This window comes from Ascaphus truei, chromosome 1 (genome assembly GCF_040206685.1).
Source record: "Ascaphus truei isolate aAscTru1 chromosome 1, aAscTru1.hap1, whole genome shotgun sequence".
NCBI lineage: Eukaryota > Metazoa > Chordata > Amphibia > Anura > Ascaphidae > Ascaphus > Ascaphus truei.
The window spans coordinates 373,176,460-373,199,438 of record NC_134483.1 but is presented as its reverse complement, the minus strand read 5'-3'; the positions used below and the strand labels follow the sequence as shown (position 1 = coordinate 373,199,438).

The 22,979-nt window shown below is 41.1% G+C and overlaps 1 protein-coding gene across 2 annotated transcripts in view; it reads right to left on the bottom strand.

The window, feature by feature from the left end:
- Positions 1 to 1,152, bottom strand: part of LOC142501163 (uncharacterized) — a 113,265-nt gene extending 112,113 nt beyond the window's left edge. The window contains exons 1-2 of one of the 2 annotated variants that reach the window (XM_075610631.1): positions 720 to 1,152; positions 109 to 362 (exon numbers count right to left, since the gene is read on the bottom strand). In XM_075610631.1, coding sequence (XP_075466746.1) covers positions 109 to 159 — 51 coding nt within the window. In that variant the 5' untranslated portion in view covers positions 160 to 362; positions 720 to 1,152. Of the gene's footprint in view, positions 1 to 108 lie in introns of both variants that reach the window. The other variant, XM_075610638.1, reaches the window with a different exon arrangement.
- Between the last annotated feature and the right edge of the window lie 21,827 nt (positions 1,153 to 22,979).

The following is a 22,979-nucleotide window of genomic DNA, read 5'->3' as shown; positions in this document are numbered from 1 at the left end:
ACAAAATCTTCCTGATCGAGAGAGAATAGAGAAAGTTACAGTAGATTAACAAAGGCAGGGCAGAAGGCTGAAGGAGAATTAGAAGTCAAAATCAACTGGTCTGCTTACTTTCTGCACATGTTTCCGAGGTCCGATTCCTTTCATATACAATGTCCACATCCTGCATCAGATGGGTTGTCAATACATCACTAGGTTTGATAGACTTCTTTAAATTGTGAGATTAGGGGGAAATCACAGGGCTTTTCCCAATGAGCCTCTCAGATGGGGAGCGCAGGCAACTTTTCTGCAAGGTAGGAAACATTGGCAGATCTTGAAGTTGTTCTGGTTCCTGGTTTATTAGGTACAGTACTTCCCGGCTGGTGCTGTAATTTAAAGATTAGGATCTCACTAATTAAATAGTTTAGATTGACAAATCCATTATCCAGGAAACAACGGTGTCAGGTCGCTCCTGTATTGTATTATTATATATGTGCCTGATTCCCCCCCTTGTTAGCAGATCAGTCTGACTATAGCCAGGATCAATGTACTAATCTTATAACCTTCTAGTTATGTATGTTCTCAGTGAAGAATGAGTTAAGGTGTCAGATGATTATATAGATACAGCAATGTGGTATATACAGCATGTTATATACAGTATGTGTTTGTTCATATGGCGGCAGACTCTCCATGGATATGCACCTGATAAGTGGATACAAGTAGGGTAAAAAGTTCTAACATACTGATATGGTATGGATTGTTCCTCTGATAGACAAAGAAATACTGCAGAATGAATGAAGTTATAACTGGAGTCTTTGCTTGTTCAAGTATGTCCTGGCTCTGTATATCTGATTATGCAGAATTGCAGAGCCAAATCCTAGTTGCAGTCGGTTTGACTGGTCAGACACTGAGTGAAGAAGCAGTGCAGATTGGTGAGAAGAGCTGCAGTGTAGACAACGTTGAATTCTTTTAGTTGCAAGATGGTGGAGATAGCAGAGATCCTTGATTGTTCTTGTATGTGCACTGCTTTTCTATCTATCCATACACAATTTTGATACAGCAAAGACTCTATAATGAATCTACTAATACGGCCTGGTTTCTTGGCTTGCCGTCTCCAAGTAGCAAAAGACAAATGCTGCCAGGTGCCCTCATGGAGATCCTTACTTGGCTGGTGTATCTGCACGATCTGCCTTGTGCATACCTGTGGATCTCGGATTATTGCGTAAACCATTTGTTTGACTTTGTTCATTTAACTCCTCCCAGCTAGGAAAAGAAACAGTGTCAGCTTTACCTACTGTGCTCTTTGATGGATAGGATCCAAGGGCAGTCCCCTAGCCAGAACCCAAACTGAAGTCCTCCTCATAGCAACGCACACTCTGCCTGTTTGCATTGTCCCCTGGAGGGGATCCATGCCCCTCTGCTAATTACACATTCTCCTTCAACTCAAGGTCAGATCTGAGCTATCATTCACTAGTCGCGATAGATTAGTGGGTGGGATCACCGGCTGCACTCGCACCTAACATTTCACATCTACAAACATCAAACAAAGCTTACATTTGAGAACAACGAGCCTGTGTGTGTATAATTGCCACATCCGAGGAGGAACAAGGACAAAGTTGTAATGATATAATAGATAAGGTGCCAGGTGCCAGGTGGAATGCCAGGTAAGGGGCACAAAGCTCTCCCAACTTTCCATTAAGACATTCACAGATACTTTCAATTACTCCAAGAACAATTAAAAAAAAAAAGGAAACTTTTGTATCGGATTCAATTGGGCATCATAAAAACAATAATGCAGTAAAGAAAAAAAATTATTTAATCACTTATAGGATATCATTTGACATTTAAAAAAAATCTACGAGTGTTCCATATTGAGAAAAATTGGAGCATGCATTGGATTTATACAATATTTATGTATGCTAGAAAGTAGAAAGTGAGAAAAGCTACCTAAAATAAATCAATTTTCTTTCGATAAAAAGTGGAACTTTAAATGTGTGATGAGAAAACTAGTTTTATCTGGGATTGTAAATGAAAAAGTAATGGTAGTCTGTACCACCTAGTACCATCACTAAGGTACCTTTACCCCATGCTTGCATATTGTCCAACATGTGACAGCTTATTTCAGGAAGGTTTGGTATGAAGATATGGCCGATTTCTAAACCTTGAATTGACTTGCATTAGGATTAGGGAATTATTTTCAAGGAGAAAGCAGACAAATGTTATATTTGTCATCAATAAATCTGGAAGAATCTGCCCTGAATAGAGAGACTTGGTCAGTATGGCCCTGTGATTGTGCAGAGGTGTTGCTGTAATTTGCTGAAGTATGAAACCTTGACAACAATGTTTCTTAACCCTGGTGCTGAAAGACCTAAGGGTAGACCTGAACATATTACTATGCGAGTTTACATTACAGTTTACATAAGATTTTGCATCATATTAAAAAAAAATAGCAGAACAATAAGAATTTGCTGTTACATCTAATCATTTATAAAATGTAAAATGTTTTTTTTAGAAGCTTGAACTGCAATATTGATACATTGATGGGATGCCCCAGCAGTTCAATTGGGTCATATACATAGAGGTTTATAGTAGAAATGATGGTGGGGAGGGGTTCGTTTTCTCAGTTGCTTACCTGTCCTGAATGTTTGAAGCACATCATTCTATTGTCTTTCTTCTGAGTCCATTCCCTGAATCACCCTCATGTAATTAGAGCAACCAGATGATTGATGACATATTTACTGTATGCATTAAATTAATCTCTACATTCTACTATATCCTTTCATGTTTCTAAGCCAATTGTGAGTTTATGTAAGATTCTATATATCTATTCTATTTACACAATAGGAAGATTGTGATCACTTTGTTTTAAACTTTTATTTTGATATTTCGTCTCTTGGGTGACTGGAGTTGTATAGGTGTTTATGCCTACGATTGGTTGATGGAATTGTGATATACGTTGTGCGCACAATCTAACAGTGTATATGACATTCTGAAAAATCAGACAATAGGAGTAACTCAATAGCAATGTCACTTCCTTTAAAGCAGATTAACCCAGTGTAAAAACTCCCAGTTACAGTTTCTTGTGACCTTGGGCAAGTCACTTTATCTCCCTGTATTTCAGGCATCAACACATGCAGCACTTATCACCTGAGATCTGACTCCAAATGACTGTTCATGGTCCCAAGGTTCAGCAAAGTATCCGGACGCTCCTCTTTCTCTTACCGTGCACCCCAAAACTGGAACAATCTACTGGAGACTCTCACAGCCACCACCAACTAGTCTTAGTCCTTTAAAAGCTAAAACTGTCTCACATTTGATTCTGGTCTGTAGCTGTTGCATACGTCTATAACATATATTATCTCTTACTGTGCATGCAATGTCTTGTATATACTGTAATGTATAACCCTGTACACTTAATGTAACTATGTATTTGTAACCATGTACAGTATTTGTTATCATAACTCTATGCCCAGGACATACTTGAAAACGAGAGGTAACTCTCAATGTATTACTTCCTGGTAAAACATTTTATAAATAAATAAACATTGGATTGTAAACTCTTGGATTGTGGGCTCATTGTGACTGTAAAATTACATGTAGAGTGCTGGGTACACGGTCAGCGCTATATAAGAAAACAACTATTATTTATTATTATTATTATAAAATTAACAACTGGTTGTTTTTTTAATGTTTTCTTAGATTAGTTTCATTTTAGTCTGTTGTTGTTTTGTACATTTCTACAGGGTTTTGCATATCACTACTTTTACACATAGCTCTGGTAGTTTTACAGACTCAAGCTTATAGATTTAAAAGTTCAATTCCTCCAAGGACCAGTGGATTAGTGGCAATTATATTTTTAACTGGCTAAATATACCGCCAAAAACGCAAATATAAGTATTGTATGTTTTACACTTTTAGTGTCTCCGTGGTAATGAACAGAGAGATGTGAATAAAAAAGTATATGAGTCAGACAACCCCACCTTAGAACGTGACCGGTATCTATATATAAACACAGGTGAAAGGGGAACAAGAAGAGAGGGACCCTGATACCTTCTCGGATAGTAGTAAAAAAGGAAATTGGTTCCTAGCACTCAAAACAAATAAGCGAATAAACCCTGTCACAGACACGATTAAAAATAAAAATAAATGTTTTATTAATTAAAGATATCAAAAGTATTTACAGAAACACGTGCAATATCACATCTCATACAATGTATGTCATATGTGTGATAAACATATCGCTCAGATCTAGAGATGGGTGTTTTTGTTTTGTTTTTTGCGATTTTGGATCTGCAGCGGATTGGCCGGTTCCTTTGCTCAGAGGATTTCCGCGGATCAATGTCAGAAAGGGAGATTCTCATGCTGCGGATTTTTTATTAATATTACCAATACACTCTGCGGATTCCGCAAGCCTGTGGCCGGATTTGTAGAATCCAATCAACGGATTGCTGAAGCTGCGGATTAGATTTTACAAAAACGTCCATGGGTTGTATCCAATAGAGGATATTGATATCAGAGCATAGTAGGGAAACAATAAATTTCCTAGACCTCACCATTTACGTTGAGAATAAGGAAATTAAAACAAAAACCTTTTTTAAACATACAGATGCTAATAACTTTTTACTAACCTCAAGTTGTCACCATCCAAAGTGGCTTAGCAACATCCCCTATGGCCAATTTCGAAGGATTAAGAGAAATTGCACAGACATTGAGGTATTTCAAGAACAAACCCATAAATTACAAGAGAGGTTCCTAGAACAAGGCTATCAACCTAGACTAGTAGATGCAGCAGTAGAGAAAACAAATTTGATCCCAAGAGAGGATTTGTTAAAACCAACAACAAAAAGAAACGACAACAGTTTTACTACAGCTTTTATTACCACTTATAGTACAGATGCAGCCAAGGTAAGAGAGATTATACAAAAACACTGGCATGTAGTTCAGCTGGACCCTATTTTGAAGGGACATATCCCCCTAGTGCCAAAGGTAATTTTTAGAAAGGCAACCTGCATCAAATCAGAGTTAGCCCTAGCACATTTAGAAAAGAGATAGTGACTAATAGCCAACATTGGCTACCTCCTCCAATCGTTTTTTTTTAGCTGCCTCAGCTGTAAAGCTTGTAAACAAGTGTCCAAGGGAGACAAAGCGGATTTCAGCTCTAATGTCACTAAAGAAACATTTTAAATTAAGCACATGATCAACTGCCGTACGGAATTCGTTGTATATCTGCTTGCTTGCCCATGTGGTCTCCAGTACGTAGGCCGCACTTCAAGACCATTGAGGGTCCGCGTGCTGGAGCACATGGGCAATATACGCAAGCAGGTAATGACACACAGTGTCTCAAGACATTTCAGTCTATTCCATGAAGGAAATCCAGAGGGTCTCAGTTTTAAGGGAATAGAAAAAGAGGAGCTACACTGGAGAGGTGGAGATAGACTCCAGAAACTCTGTCAACGAGAAACATACTGGATTTATAGATTAAAAACTTTGACCCCCAAAGGTTTGAATATAGATATAGACCTGGGGGCCTTTATCTAGTTTCCAGTATGTCCCGCCACCCCAGTAACCCTTACCCATTGATTATTTATGTTGCATATTAAATACCTTAGTCCCAATGAATATGATCATTAGATTTTATATCATTTTTAATTATTTTATCAACTCTTTTTAGTAAATTTTATATTGATAAATATATGTATTATACTGTAAGCTTATAAACACTTACCATTTCTGATTTTTTTCAGATTTCATCAACCATTTAAAATCATCCATGTAGTTTTTGTTACACAAAATGATTGTGATCTTTTTGACCTAGGTTAACTATACTCTGATCTCATTAAGACTGTTTAGAACACACCACACTTAAGTGGTATTATATAAATGTAATAATTATATGTAAATTTTACACTGTGATTTTCATTTAAGTTTTAGTTGTATTTTGATTTAAGATACTTTTCATTAGATTTACCACACAGGGATTTGTGTTTTGAAAATATTTGTATAAATTTATGTCTATATCACATTTTGTTTTGTATAAATATATGCATATCACATTTCAATGGCGCTATATACTGCCTAAATATTTAAATGTGAATAACATTAATACCATGTCACGGTATCACTATGTTCTACTTTTATTCATATAAGGTTATTTACCTTTTTTAGTCACTGTTTAATTCATTTATCGCCTTAACAATATTGTTTTTAATACCTTGACTAGGTTCTTTATATACAGCTACTTCTATTGATTTAGCTTAAGTCGTGATTAATTGTATTCACGATTTTAATATAATTAAATTTATGTCTATACCACATTTTGTATTGTATAAAATATGCACACTACACCCTAATGGCGGTATATACTGCCTAAGTATTCCAATGTGAATAACACTGATCAATATTATGTCACGTTATCACTAAGTTTTATTTAGATGTATATTTGTATACCTTTTTAGCCCTCATCACATTGTCACTAATACCATGACTAGGTTCTCTATAGATAGCTGCATTTCTTTATTTAGCTGAGGTCGTGATTATTTGTATTCACGATTTTAACTAAAAGTCCTGCATTTAATAGAGTACATATGCAGCACTCATTAGTTCCAAATCGCGGACCAGACGTATAATGCTCACAGGAATCAAGGGATTGGTTAGCATTAGCATATATACCAATATGAATGTAACCTCCCCCATCTACGGAGCCTGAGGAAGCCCAAGAAAGGGCGAAACGCGTTGCTCAAACCTCTAAGCATTTTGGACCAACACAGCCACCGTCGAGGAGTAGGACAACAGAGGCGCAGCACTATACCCGGACGCGGATTCAGTTAGCTGCGCACCACGCGTACTACAAACATCATCCTAAAGACTGGCTGCACCTTTTTTATGTTCTTATGTTTTTTTGACTAAGTGTTTTTAATTGTTTTAGTTTAAATAAAGAGATTGGCTGCCAACTCCACTCGAGAGTTTTTTCATTATTCTGTTTACATTACCACACGGGAGTGGTTCCTTACAACTCCATATGCATCTTGGAGTCGGCATTGGAGTTCAAAGGAGAACGTAAAGATACCTTTCCCTGTGTTTGCTCACACGAGGCCGTGTGAGTATCATCTTGACTTTTATATATATTTGATATTCATTCCCACCACTTTTACAGCGTCTCAAGGACCTAGAGTTCTGAGACCCTGTATGTGAGGAATAGGAAAGATACCTCCCCTCAAGAATACACTCACACTTGCCCGTGTGAGTGACTGCAGTTCCATTCTGCTTTTATATATCACCTAAGTCAGGTATTATCATCATTATATGTATTTTCCCTTAACATCTGTTCATTTATTGTTCGTTCCGAGGGGGATACCCTAATCATGAGCCGCTGGTGAATCAAAGAAGTCATCTGGACCAGGGGAGAAGGAACGCCACTCCAGCAGAATAAGGAAGCAAAGAACACAAAGAAACCTTGATGTGACAGCATTTACACAAGGCCGTGTAAGTGTTTTTATTATTTTATTACCCCCACCATCACTAGTTCGAGGTTCCACACACTCGAACTCAAATACTCTTTTTTATTTCCCACCAATACCCCTCAACCTGTGCTCCCCCTTTCTTTCTGTATCCCTGTACCAACAAGGATCCTGGATAGATCCTATTGGGGTCTGAGTTATAGGAAGAGACTACGAAGCTAAGGGGATCCTTATCTATCTTATTAAGGTTGTAACATCTTCTTTTATTCCCCTATCAACTACACCTCTGAGGTAGCGCCCGGGTTTTTCTCTTCACTATTCTCGCCACTTTATACCTGGTGGGAGACACACAAACATGTTTATTAAATGCACATTGTTTTTGCCATTACTTGGCTGCAGAGCTGACAATCTACATTTTCCCAATATGGCTCAGGGACCCCAGCCGGGACAAATACCTTTATTAATGGCCTGGGTACTCCCTCACCGTCACAACGCGTGCTCCTGGGCGCACAGCTCGGTGGCACCATTCTCGTTCTTCCTTCTTTCCGCTGCCGCTGGCTGTCCACGGCTGAAGCGGAAGAGATCTGGGTTCCCCAGCTTCGGGGTTTTCTTCTGAGCCATCCCTGCTGGTTCCTCCAGCTCGTAGTGTGTCTCGTGGGGCGGATCGGAGCGGCGATTAGGGGCGAAAATGAATTATATCGGCAGAGTGCACAGACCTTCCTCAGACTGCGTGCATCCGCGATGATGTCATTTTTGCCTTGATGACATTTTTTGCTCATATTCTTGTTTTTTTTTAAAAAAACAATTCCCACAGTATGCATGTCTGATATTCACAACAAAACAAATATGTGCAGATGTGTTACACATCTACAGTAAATAATTAGTTTGGAGGGTTTTTATAATAACTTAATAATAATAATAACTTTATATAGCATGTTTCTCCTAATGGAACTCAAAGCGCGTTACAGTATAGTGCGCGGTACGCAGCACATAGGATTGTTACACGCACAGTCTCTGCCCAGATAAGCTGACAATCTATGTTTTTGGTGCCTGATGCACAAGGAGATAAAGTGACTTGCACAAGGTCACAAGGAGCTGACCTTGGGCAGGTTCCCCTGATTCAAACTCAGCGTCTTTGTTTACAGTCAGTGTCTTTTCTCACTGAGCCGCTCCCTCAGCCCTTGTACGGTCTTTTTCTAAATTCTTTCATGTTTATAAGATCGTATTTCTATAGGCATGTTGTTAATCTCCACATTTTTTTGTTAATGTATTGTGTAAAGTACTTATGATCCCATCACTAATAAGAAATAGACCAAAGTGAAGTACGATAAATTGTATAGAAGATTAGAAGTATGAATGACCCGAACGTAAAAGCATATTAATTTTTCACAGCAACAAAGAAGTCAATTGTTCACACCGAGTGCGATTGATAATTTCTACGGCCGTGCTTATAGTGCCGGCGACGCGACGGCGCCCGAAAACAAATGCATTGCCGCCCCATGTGCGCTTATAGTTCGCGCGACGGCAATGGAGCGACGTCGCGAAAACTGGAAGCCGGCAAAATTTGATTTTTCAAGGGCTGTCGCGTCACGTGACAGCCCTTGAGCCAATCAAATTGCCGGAAACACACAACGCCGCCGCCCAGCGAAATATAACTTTCGCCGGTGGCGATCGCGACGGGTGACGTCACCCGTCGTGTCGCCATCGACGGCACTATAGGCACGGCCTAAGAAAGCCAAGTACATTGATAGGTTGTTTAACTTGAATGTGTGATGCTTCAAATGTAGTTCAGCACTCAATTAATTTCCTATAATTTAAATAGCTGTGACATACTTGATACCTATATACATGTAGTTGGCAAATATAAATAATGTATCGGTGGAAATGTACGCAGCACACATTTACTGTATAAATATAGCTTATGTGATGGAAGAAATTGTATATCATTGACAAAAATAACGAGAACCTACTCTCATGCATATCATAATAATCTACTTTCACAACTTGGAATAACCTCAGGATTATGTTACCGTCATGTTTACAGAAAGAAGCCAACTGTATTTTCCTTTTATGCCGTATTGTGGTTTGGTTTCTTTCATTATTTATATTTTCTTTCGACCTGGAATTTTCTGAGCTCAGCACCATTGTATGACTCCTGCTACTTAGAGCTGCAGTTCAGTCTTTTTTTTTTTTTTTAAATTTTTTTTTTTACTTCAATAGTTTTATGAGTGCAATCTCTATTTACCTAAAGAACTGTATAGCTGCAGGTCAATCCGTTCTCCATGTATTGAAAGGCGAAATTTGGCGACATTTTTAAAGCTGGGATTTGTTTATAATTTGCCTCCGGCAGTCAGTGGAAGACTCTCCCAGTGACGTGTGCTCGCTCCCGATCTGCCGCTGTGGTGCCCCCTTCTGCCCGATCCCTGTGGCTGTCAGCCTGCGCGAGATGGAGGGGGCTTGTGCTGCCAGAGGGGAGGGGGAGCGGGAGATGTGTTTCACTTCTGCTCCGATCCCTGTGCCTGCCTCCCTGCCCGCGCGGGAGATGCAGGGGGGTTGCGCTGCCCCCGTGGGGGGTGGGGAAGGGGTTGTGTCCTGGAGCAGTGGTGGCAGCAAGGTGGTGAGTATGTGTGATTATGTGAGTGTGTGTGTATATATGTGTGTGTGTGTGTGTGTGTGTGTGTGTCTGTGTGTGTATGTATATATATGTGTGTGTGTATATATATGTGTGTGTGTATATATGTGTGTGTGTGTGTGTGTGTGTGTGTGTGTGTGTGTGTGTGTGTGTGTGTGTGTGTGTGTGTGTGTGTGTGTGTGTGTGTGTGTGTGTGTGTGTGTGTGTGTGTGTGTGTGTGTGTGTGTGTGGTGTGTGTGTGTGTGTGTATATATAAAACATAATACTGAGTTAAGTTATGGTGAGTAAAAAAAGTGACAAAAACCCTCCACAGGAAAGGAAATATGCAAATATAGCTGTATGCTCATCTGCATGTCTTAGGCAGGTCTGCAACCCCGCCTTTCCCCATTATCACCCAGCATACAGCACTTCCACTGCAGCAAGGGATTCTGGGAAATGACATGCAAATGAGCACACAGTGTCACTTTTTGCCTCAATAACCATTTTTAACATGGTTCCCTATAGGCTTAAGCTTGCTGCATGGTCACAGCTTTGAGCACAGCCAGGGTTAAGGTGCATACCCAGAAAACCACCCACAGACAGCTGTTTCGACCTTGATGGGTCTCATCAGTGTGGGGTTGATTTTACTGGGAATGCAAGAGAGGCTATGGGATAGGCTAAACAACTGTGTGTGTATATTAGTGTGTCACCACAAGTACCCAGTCACCCACACTCACTCTCTAACGCCCACCCACTCACCCTCTCCCGCCCACCCACTCATCCTCTCCCGCCCACCCACCCACCCACCCACTCACCCTCAACCCACACACCCTCACACGCCCACCCACCAACTCACCCTCTCCTGCCCACCCACTCACCCTCTCCCGCCCACCCACCCACTCACCCTCTCCCGCCCATTTCTTTTTTTAAAAGGTGGGACAATGGGGCGAGTAGATTTTTGGGTGATTTGTCTAGGTAGAGGTCAGCGGTCTGACAGAAGAATTCCGGTGTCTGCCGCTGCTACAGCGTAACTCCGCCTTACCGCCCTCCTGTCCGCTCCTGCTCCATTCACATGGTCCTCTTCTCCCTCCGCCACCACTGCTGTCCTCTGCCGCTGCCGAGCTTCGCTGTAGGATGCCGTCCTTCTCTCCCTCCGCCGCCGGCTGCTGTCCTCTGCCGCTGCCGAGCTTCGCTGCAGGATGGCGTCCTTCTCTCCCTCCGCCGCTGGCTGCTGTCCTCTGCCGCTGCCGAGCTTTGCTGCAGGATGCCGTCCTTCTCTCCCTCCGCCGCCGCCGGCTGCTGTCCTCTGTCGCTGCCGGCTGCTGTCCTCTACCGCTGCCGAGCTTCGCTGCAGGATGCCGTCCTTCTCTCCCTCCGCCGCCGGCTGCTGACCTTCGCTATATATCCATACATACATATACATATATACATACAGTATATATAAATTTAAAAAAATTAAAAAAATAAATATATATATATTATATATATATATATATATATATATATATATATATATTACATACATACATACATACACACACCAGAATATATGCGTTCTTCAGTATTTATTGATACCTTTTTTTTATTTGGACCAACAATTTGTATCATGGGACAAGATTTCAAGAGTTTTCCTCTTCCTCAGGTCAAGCAATACCATAAATATATACGCACATAAACATACGCACACACAGTGTGTATGTATATGTGTGCGTGTGCGCGTGTTTATGTGTGCGTGTGCGCGTGTTTATGTGTGCGTGTGCGCATGTTTATGTGTGCGTGTGCGCATGTTTATGTGTGCGTGTGTGCATGTTTATGTGTGCGTGTGTGCATGTTTATGTGTGCGTGTGCGCATGTTTATGTGTGCGTGTGCGCATGTTTGTGTGTGTATATGTGTGCGTGTGTGCATGTTTGTGTGCGCATGTTTGTGTGCGTGTATATGTGCGCATGTATGTGTGCGTGTGCGCATGTTTGTGTGTGTGTGTATCTGTGTGCGTGTGGGCATGTACATGTGTGTGTGTGTGCATGTTTGTGTGTGTATATGTGTGCGTGTGCGCATGTATATGTGTGCGTGTACGCATGTATACGTGTGTGCATGTTTGTGTGTGTGTATATATGTGCGTGTGCGCATGTTAATGTGCACGTGTGCGCATGTGTGTATATGTGTACATGTGCGCATGTATACGTGTGTTCATGTATATGTGTGCATGTTTATGTGCGCGTGTGCGTGTGCGCATGTTTGTGCGTGTATATGTGCGCATGTATGTGTGTGTGCACATGTATATGTGTGCATGTGCGCATGTTTATGTGTGCGTGTGCGCATGTTTATGCGTGCGTGTGCGCATGTTTGTGTGCGTGTATATGTGCGCATGTATGTGTGCGTGTGCGCATGTATGTGTGCGTGAGCGCATGTTTGTGTATATGTGTGCGTGTGCGCATGTATATGTGTGTGTGTGCGCATGTATACGTGTGTGCATGTATATGTGTGCGCGTGCATATGCGTGCGTGTGCATATATACGGTATCTATCATACAAACACATACATACACACCTAAGCTCTGCAGGGTCCTGTGCCTGCAAAATGTCTCTGTAAAGTGCTATGTAAAACTAGCAGCGCTATACAAGAACAAGCCATTATTAATTTTAATAACACACATTGAATTGTACACATTCACATAAAATTAAATATACATATTGTTTACAGTATTATATATACAGATTTGATTTTAAATGAGTTGTTAATATTTAACATTAACTACACACGTGCAATGGAATAAGGTTTAATTAATTAATTCTGAGCTACTCTCCTTTTCTGCTGCTGCTGCTGCTGCTGCTGCTGCTGCTCTGACTGTTCTGTGGGGAAGATCATGTGACCAGGCAATGACTGATACATTTGTGCTCATGCACGTGCACGGCTGTGGTGGGGGCAGGACTCACAAAGGGGTGTGCCAGAGCCTGTTACATTAAAGGAAGGGGTTGTGCCTTTCTAAAGGGTTGCTATAGATACAAAAATGCTCGTTACATTAGAATACATAAAAAAATGTCTTTCAAAGTTGTTTTTAAAAAAAAAAAGAAAATGCTACAAGTATTTTCTCACAGTTCAGAACTGATTTATTAAAAAAAAACACATGCAGGATATTGACTGAACTGCAGCTTTAATAGAGGGAGTAGAAATATGCTAACTACGTGAATAAGTGCTTATGATGCACTTCATATAAAACTTTCTCTCATTCACTCTATATGATTCTAAAGATAAATTGCATCTAATAAAAAAATATTTAAGTGAAATATTGTAAAATTCGAAATCTACATATTTTTTTCTCAACAGATAGATTAAACCAACGCGGTTAACAAATATGTGTGCAAGATATGAGTGCAATTGTAAATTCTGACTTCATGAGTTTAACAATATGACTCGCTTTTGTGATGCATTTGCAACATTTATAGGAGATATTATGATATTATGTTTATTTTGTTCAGATTACATGGTTAATATTGTTTATTATTTATATATTTCTATTATAGTCTTTACATTGGTTATAATATGTTTATTATGTCAGTTCTAAGCAGGTATATTTGTAAAGTATTATAATAAAAATATTCACCCAGATGGAAATTTGTGTAGCAGAACAAATCATCTTTATTCTACTATTATAAAAGCCCTCTGCTTAGACAAAGGGGGTGTTTTCACAATGTAAAGCATAACAAATAAAATAAGCTCCTTACAATCTGATGCCGTAGTAACCCCACAATCCTGCATCAATTGCAATTAATGCAGGCTAGAGATGCAATAACCCATATCCCACCTTAGTAAATCCTGGTGTTAGACAGGGAATTTCATCTGGTGTCTTTAAAAATCAATATATACTTTTTTTTTACTTACATTACTGTATGTTGGCTCTTGTGTCATTTTAGGGGTTATTATGCCTGTAGTTATGATGGAATTACACTTACAAGTACACTGTATAAAAAAAAATTCCGCCTGTTCTGAGTGACAAAAAATTTCAACCAAGTCTGGCTTGTGCAAGAAGGATTTGTGTCCAATGTTAGACAAGTGATGAACTCATTATTTATATTATGTACAGGTGCAAACAAAGCAAAACAGTTTTTGTAGCCATAATTCTAGATGTAGTTTTGAGGAGTTTAATACATAGCCACCTTATTACAGGTTTTGCACCCCTAGTTGTTTTCCATGCAGGACAATGATTTGAATTCCGAATTTCACAAAAGTAATATATTTACTGAGAGATATACTCATTAAAACCATACCTTTTGTAATCTTGCTAACAACGTGTAACTCCTGCATAGGCCACTGGCAGTCTTTTCCCTAAACAGCTTTAATTTAACTTCATTCTTCTTCCTGTGCGATACATCAGCAGTGCAGCTCCTTTGAACAAGATCCATGATTTTTACTTCCTTCTCCGAGGGGTTTTCCAAGAGAAATATATCACTTTGGTCAAAATCTCCCTTAAGATGAAGCAAACTGTAAAAAAAAAAAAAAAGAGCGGAAATCAAATATAGTACTTGTGTAAGTCATAAAACTATGCTACCCTTCTGAACACACTGCCCCCCTTATTTAAATACAAATAATACAATGAATGTACGTTAATCTTTTGTATATATTGTGATACCATCACTGTCCTCTAGGTGCTGGAATAGGGCAGCTATGGGACTTTCGAAAGCACAGAGAGTTAATCTCCCTAGAGAAGCCAGAAGCAGGTGCAAACTAACTGAGCAGGCTGAACTCCCGGTTGCTCATGGAGTTTTGAATGAACAAGGAAGTGTTTTAAGGCAGACACAGAGCTGCCTTGCAGGGAGAGACTGCTATCCCAGAGAAGGGGACAGAGAAGAGTTCTCCCCAGCTGTGGAAGCTGGTATAGGCCCCCAAGGCTCGCTGCCTGGGTTGTTAATCCCAGGAAGAAGAAGGAAGGTCAAGAGACCGTGCTGAAGCGGGGATGTCCTGTGCTTAACATTGGACTTACAGAGGAGAGATTCTCTGAACTCTCGTGGGGCAGAACTCCCCTAGGAAAGAAAGACGCAAGACCGTGCTAAATCGGGGACGTCTGCTCCAAACCCTTGAGTAACAGATGTGTTCAGAGACTTTATATGTTCAGTTATAATAGTACCTGGCACTCCATCCGTCTGGATCAAGGGATCATTTCCAAGTATGGATCATCTGCGTGCCCGGGTGTGGACACACCCGGCAGGTACCATCATCCCTACACGTGCACCAACTATACACCTCATCTTAGTGGGCAGCGCTGTTCCACACTTGGGTGGGGGACTCTGGGTACACGGTGTTGGGGGTGAATAAAGTGTGGGGTAAAGGCCCTGCGAGGCGACCGGGCAGTTGTATTATTAGTGATACAGGGTGACACTAATGTACTGTTGATGATATGTTATTGTTCTTTATCTGCATACAGTAAACTGTTTTACCTATACACTGTGTATGTGGTTACTGTAGGTGGGTCCTGTGTCAGGGGTTATTCTACACTTAGAATCCTGCACAGGTGGAGGTGCTGTTAGTGTGAATATCATTCCAGGATACACCCCAGGTTCCCATCAGCGGAGGCTCAGTCCTCCTGTGAACCTGACAGGTAACGCACCACACCTGGTAACACCTGTAGATTTCCCCACATGGTCCCTATCTGCGATTGGGGGGGGGGGGGGGTTGGGGTGGAAACTGTGTTACATATATATATATATATATTTGTATTGCAGTTACATAGTAGATGAGGTTGAAAAAAGACATATGCCCATCGGGTTTAACCTATGTTAAATTTAGATGACAGATATTCATTCTATATTTGTATTTACAGTATATTGATCCAGAGGAAAGCAAACATAAACCCCCAGTGAAACATCATCCAATGCTGTCTCATAAGGGGAAAAATAAAGTCCTTCCTGACTCCAGCAATGGCAATCAGATTACTCCCCAGATCAACATCCTTCCCATGTTAATTTATTTGGTAACGTTGAGCTAATAAACCCAACTTTTGTACATGAGGAGAGCCTGCCCATCTTTTTGATTCTGTCTCTCTCTCCCTCTCCATATATATATATGTAGCCCTGGACGTATATGCAAGAATTACACTTACACAGCTAATTTCTAAACCAATCTCTTTTACTGGCAGGTCAAACTCAGGTCAAACTCACGGTACATTACATGCCATAACATTCCGGTATACGGGTACACATTATATAACACACCACGGCGGACGTCACCATCTCCTGGCGCCACGGCGGACGCACCACAACTTGCGCCTCGGCGGACGCCAACAATAATCCCCACACCCGCCACCGGGTGATCCCACCCCGTGTCCAATCCTTACTGCTTAGTCCTCCCGCTCACAGCAGGCCCTATGTGTGTGTATGGGTGACTGCGCAGCCACTATGTCTCGGGTGAATGAAAGATACAGTTGGTGCACTTGATGAAATACCTGCCGAGCACTCCGGTGCTCGGAACTGCCACGATCTTTATAAAGGGTCTCTGTGCGTCGACACCGCTCTTTCTCTTTCTCCCTAGGGTCCAGGGTGCTCCCACCCGGACTCTGGCAACTCCAAAGGGGTCTGAGCCCAGACCTCCCTCTCGACAGAATAGTCCCGGTCAAAACCAACAGTACTTAGGGGGGCAGGAACCTTACTAAGGCGGTCCCTAGCTCAACTTGTCTCTAAGGTGACTCAGGGCTAGCTGGGCCTGGGGCACCTGGCCTGCGCCGGGGTGGGTCAACCTCCCCTCACAGTCTCTCCGTCTCCTCTCCAATCAGCTCTGACTCCACGTGCGCGCAAACACTGCCTATATCTCTGGCAACTCCTCCACCCATAGGCTAGACTCGCTCATCTGACCCTCCCTGCAGGGCTGCTGGATCAAGGGACTGCTCTCTCTCACGCCAAATGCACTCTCCTCCTTCGCGGGCTTTTGCAACTATTCTTTGCAAGCGCAACCTCCCGTTCTTTGGGGTGAATCAGGGTTCACGGCTACATATATATATATATAGCACAACAAACAAAAAAAAATCGAGAGAGAGAGAGAATACTATTAAAGCACTGATTTTCAACCGGGGTTCTGTGACTGCCAAGGGGAAGAGTTGGGACAACTTTCCAAGCTGTCCCAGGCGACCCCCACGCAGCAGTGACCCCATGGCTCTGGAGCTCAGCAGCAGCTGCCCAGTCACTGAGATCCGTCCTCTCCCTGCTCCTGTCGGCGCCAGAAGTCACATTCAACTTCCGGCTGACAGGAGGAGGGAGCTGTGAACAGGCGCATGCCCAAGGAGAGGTAGGGAGGAGAGAAAGAGAGTGTGTGTGTGTGTGTGTGTCTATCTATCTCAGGCTCAAAGAGAGCTAGGGGGAGGTGTGTGTGTAGTGGAAGGGGGCAGAGTGTAAGGGAGCAAAGGGAGGGAAAGACTGTAAGAGGGCATGGGGGGTAGAGTGTAAGGGCAAGAGAAGGGGAGAGTGTAAGGGGCAAAAGAGAGGAAGAGTGTAAGTTGGCCAGAGAGGGGGAGAGTGTAAGGAGAAGAGAGAGAGTTTAAGGGGGAACAGGGAAGGGGGAAGAGAGAGACGGATGAACAGGCAGAGGTGGGGGGAGAGAGGGATGGACAGGGGGGAAGGAGAGCTGGATGGCGGGGGGGAGGGTTGGGGTTCAACTGAATTTCACAATCTAATTCTAGGGTTCCTTAACCAGATAAACCACTGCAGTAAATAAAAATAAGGCTGAGTGCCTTCACATCATTGTTAGGCTCCAGGCAATAACCATGCTGGGCTTTACATTAAATAACTTTTAAGCCCGTCAGGAACTTAAAAGCATGAGTGGATTGAATTCCTGCTTCAGTATTATAATCAATATACACTTCCCGCACTGGGCTTTTAGGCTTCTCAATAGTTGTGTGCAGGGTGCCACCTAGTGAGTTTAGTATTCATATGTGGTAGCTCTGGAAAATGTGGGGATTTACAGATGCAGTACCATTTAATAACACCGTGGAGTTACAATAAATGTGAACGTTGGCTGTCAGCTTCAGTGTTCTCTAACACTTTTAACCATTATTAATTTCTACAAATATATATATATATATATATCATATATAATGACTACATACTTCCATTTGGTAGGGAGTGAGAGAAATGTTTATTTAAAATCAATATTATAGGTTACTTTCAGTATAGCCAAATGAGTAAAGTTTCTGAGTATTGCTCAATGACTCATTCTTCAGGACAGCACATTGTCTATTGGTATAGAACTTTTTTCCTGGTTTTATATATTAACATAATATCCATTTGAATGCCCTTGGGGCACGTGCCTAGTACGTCACAGCCCCTAGGGCCTTTTTTAGGGGCAGAATGGGTGGGATGTGCTGACAGAGCGACCAGACGGATCAAAACAGTAATGGAGCTCCCTCCACTTCCGTTTCCTGTATCCGGGGTCTGGTCACATCACATGAATGCCCCAGAAAGACGTTCTGGTTCTTTAATAGGGCCTTTGGCATTCATGACATACCAAGTATGTCAAAGGTTAACTAACAATTTATCAACATTGTCATACCTCTATGTCTTTCTTATAGTTTCGTGAAAAAAGGAATCTTTATGGACTGAATGTACAGTTTTCATATTGTCCAATAAATATTATGCAGCCTACCATGTGACATTTAGATTGTAAGCTCCTTGGGGCAGGGACCTCCTACCTATTGTCTCAGTTTGTCTTAATATATACTGTATGTTCTCTTTTGTTATACAATGTTATTGTCCTCCTTCCCACATTGAACTGCGCTTGCCAATATGTTGGCGCCATACAAATAAAATATAATAACAATTTTCATACATAAACAACACCCACTAATTTGTAACTCAATAAACAATCTGGAATTGGTTCCCATTTATTTACGGTGGCACTAGATCCGAGTTGCAGTGCAGTGCAATACGTACTGTATGAATTCCAAGAATAACCAATGTCAGGTCTCAGGAGAGAGATCATCTTGATAATTCATGTTATGTACTATAGAGCGATGTGTTGTTGGTCCATCTAATAGTGAGGGGTTTAACAAAGCTCTTACCTTTCTCTCCTCAGAAAGAGATTGTCATCACTTTCTTGTCTCTCCATCTTCACAGATTATGACAGCTTAAGTAGTACTTGCGTTGGATGACACCACTCTCTTACACAGAAAATGTCAAACTTCTAGAGAAAGACCGTGAGAGAAGTCAAAGATGAGTTCTTGTCTTGTAGGACCAAATTTATTGGCTCTTTGATGCCGAGTCTGCAAAGATGATACCTGCTATAACGGGCTGCTGCAGTACTTGTTGATAGTGAGTTATGCAGAAAACAGCAGCAGTCGTAGCACAAACTAAATTGCTTTCATTCCCATGGAAACCCATATAATACCCTGAGGTTGTAGCTGGTTAGGGGGGAAGGCGGGCCTGAATAGAACTCCTTCTCAGACCGGCTCATTTGGCATTTTCTCTCCATGTAGGTGAAAGGTCTTGCAAAATCAGTCTGTTTGCTACGCACTTTACTATGCAAGCCTTTAGAGGCCTATCTGGCAATGACAGGGTTAATCAACCAAAAATAATTACTTACTTCACATGAAACACATCAATATTTTGGATAAACAACAATGTCAAATCTAAAATAGAATGATGTCAATGTGTTTCAAGCCACAAAATGTATAATCTACTTCTTGATTTATGAGGAACAACATAAAAAGACTTGCCTAAGGACACAAGAGGCCCAAATTGAAACCGGGTTCATAGGCGCTAAAGGCAGTGATATTGTTATTAGATTACATAATTTCCATCTCCTAATGTTTGTCATATTATTAAAATCTGAAGTGTTTCCACTATAGAGAAGAATACTGGGTACTTAAGGAAATTGCTTCCATCTCACACACAAACCCTGGAGGTCTGCCATGTTTTCCCTTGTAAACGCAATGATCCACCACTTCTAATTTTCACCCATACAATGTGTTGACATACCTACATATTCACATAGTCATTGACATCTCAAGCCTTGTGCAGGCAAACTTTTGCTTTTCTCCCTCTACAGGCATTTGCACTTACTGTATATATGTACATACTCTATGTATATCTAAATTTCTATTTCACCATCCATGTACATAACACTTCACAGCGGTAATAGAGACAACAAATAACATGAGATGTAATACATAATGGGAATAAGTACATCAACCATGAAAATAAGCATCTCTTCCTTAAAGAGCTCACAATGTAGGTGGTATGTAGGCAGAACTTATAGAGACAATAGGAAGGTGTTCTGGGAAGTGTATATATAGCACAAGAGAAATGAAAAATCCTTGTTTAAAGCACTCACAGATCCTATAGATTGGAAGTGTGTATGTAGGGGTGACTAATTTGGAGCTACTGAAATGTATCGTTAAGGAGGTCAATTTTGATACGGGCCTTGAAGGTGGAGAGAGAAGCTGCTTAGCAGATATTGAGTGAAGGGTATTCCAGAGGTGCAGGACAGTAAGTAACAGGTTTCAGGTGGGAGAGGGCTTTAGATAGAAACGTGGTAGGTACTGTAGAAGACATCCTTGAGCAGTAGTTGATTTAGCTGGAAATTAGGGCTCAGGAGATTATATACTGTAGACTTGAAAAAAGAGAAGAAGCATTTTTTTTTAGGAATATGGGTATTAATGCAGCAATTCTGGATGTTTTTTATATTGAAATGTAAATATGTTTTTAATAGTATTCACGCCAGGATAGGGTGTCCTCTGAAGTTGAACACAAATCATTTTAGGTCCAGGGACCTCCAAGGTCCCGAGATACTTACAGTTATAAGTGTTGGAGTTCTTCTCTTTCAAACAACCATAATAGCTGCCAAAAAGTGGGCCAGTAGGAAGCTGCAATGGATGATAAAGGTGGCCACCATGCTTAAAAACCCAAGAAGTGCACTGGCAACTACAATTATAAGTATCTCAGCAACTGGATGATCCCCTAAAATAGTATGGTTCGAATAGGGTTAAAAAAATGTATTAACATTTTTGGCAATATTGCTGGGGTTTTTTTGTATAAATGTTTTTATTGAGATTTCTTTCATTTCTTTTGTCTTAAACATATTTACATAAATATATTCCACAAAGATTTCTGTAAATCATTACAATACTTGTTAGAATTATTGACAACGTTGGAACATTTGTGTGACAAAATAGGCAACAAGGCTTCTTAAAAACCCTAGGAAGGTTTGCTCTGTTGCCTATTCACATCCGGGTTACATAGTTACATAGTAGATGAGGTTGAAAAAAGATATACGTCCTTCAAGTTCAACCTATGCTAAATTTAGGCGACAGATGCTTTATCCTATATTTCTACTTACAGTATATTGATCCAGAGGAAGGCAAACAAAAACCCCAGTGAACTATCATCCCATGATATCTCATAAGGGGAAAATAAATTCCTTCCTGACTCCAAGAAAAGGCAATCAGATTACAACCTGGATGAACATCCTTCCCGGGTTCACTTATTTGGTATATCTGTATACCTTTCCTTTCTAAAAAGATGTCCAGCCTTTTTTTAAACAGATCTATTGTATCTGCCATCACAGTCTCCATGGGTACTGAATTCCACATTTTAACTGCCCTTACTGTAAAGAACCCTTTCCTTTGTAACCAGGGTAACCATAGGGTTAATGTTGGGCACCCAGGTTTTGCCTTTCCTGAAAAGAAAAGAAGACAACGCACAACTTCTCATAATGTATAAATGTATATATAATAAAACAATAATTTGGGGTATAATATGCACGTACAGAAAAAATCAGTTAGGCAGGGCATGTTTTTGGTACATGTTACCGTTCAGGTGTCAATGAATTCCCACTCCGTGAAGATCAGCTGTCCTCATTGGCTCCCACTCCGGTCAGTGCAGACGCTCCTGTTTCAAGCTGTCCAAGTCTCCGCATATACACACAGCGCTGGAGGACGTCCACACAGCAGCAAAATTACACCTGGTAGGGAATCGGGATACACAGTGGATAAGCGGAACAATCTATACCCCAACTGCTGGCTCTAGGGTAAGACCCACAGTACAAGCCACAGCTCCACGGTGCTACCAAGTGATACCGTGATAGGGAGAAGGAGTGGCTCAGTGAGTAAAGACACTGACACTGAGATTGCTGCAGGGGAGCCTGGTTCAATTCCCGGTGTCGGCTCCTTGTGACCTTGGGCAAGTCACTTTATCTCCCTGTGCCTCAGGCACCAAAAACATAGATTGTAAGCTCCACGGGGCAGGGACCTGTGCCTGCAAAATGTCTCTGTAAAGCGCTGCATACAATTAGCAGCGCTATACAAGAACGTGCTATTATTATTATACCGCTGACATCACTAGAATGCACCGCACTAGGGCGACCGACTAGCGCTGACTTAGCGGAGCAACCGCAAGCTACCAGATAAGCTTTAAGCAGTGTGTGGAGAAATAAAGCAATAAGCCAAATACAAATCTCCTACGCATTTCGTTGAACAACTTATTCAGGGATAATTAATGCACGAATGTGTAGGATATTTAAACCCCACGTGTGCTAGCGATTGGCTTTTCAGGGGTTATTAATCAGACAACAGAATACACACAGATGTATACATAATTTCATTAACTAATATTACACACAGTTACAATTAATAACAATAAAGGTTTAAAAACAATCCAACATCAAAGAGTGCACAACAACTTTCTTTTAAATAAGTTGCTGAAATAAAAGAAACACAGTTTTAGCAACATCAAGTGTATGTGCAAAATTGCATAGCATCATAGAAAGTGAGACAAGACTAATTACAATACAATACAGTGATTGGATACAGGTACTAAAACCATATTATTTTTTTTAAAATACAGCTCAACCCCCTTATAACGCTGTACTTGGGGTCCAAAGAATCACATTGCGTTATAAGTGGATCGCGTTAGAAATAATGTACAATGTATGCATTGTACAATAAAGTATTTAAGAT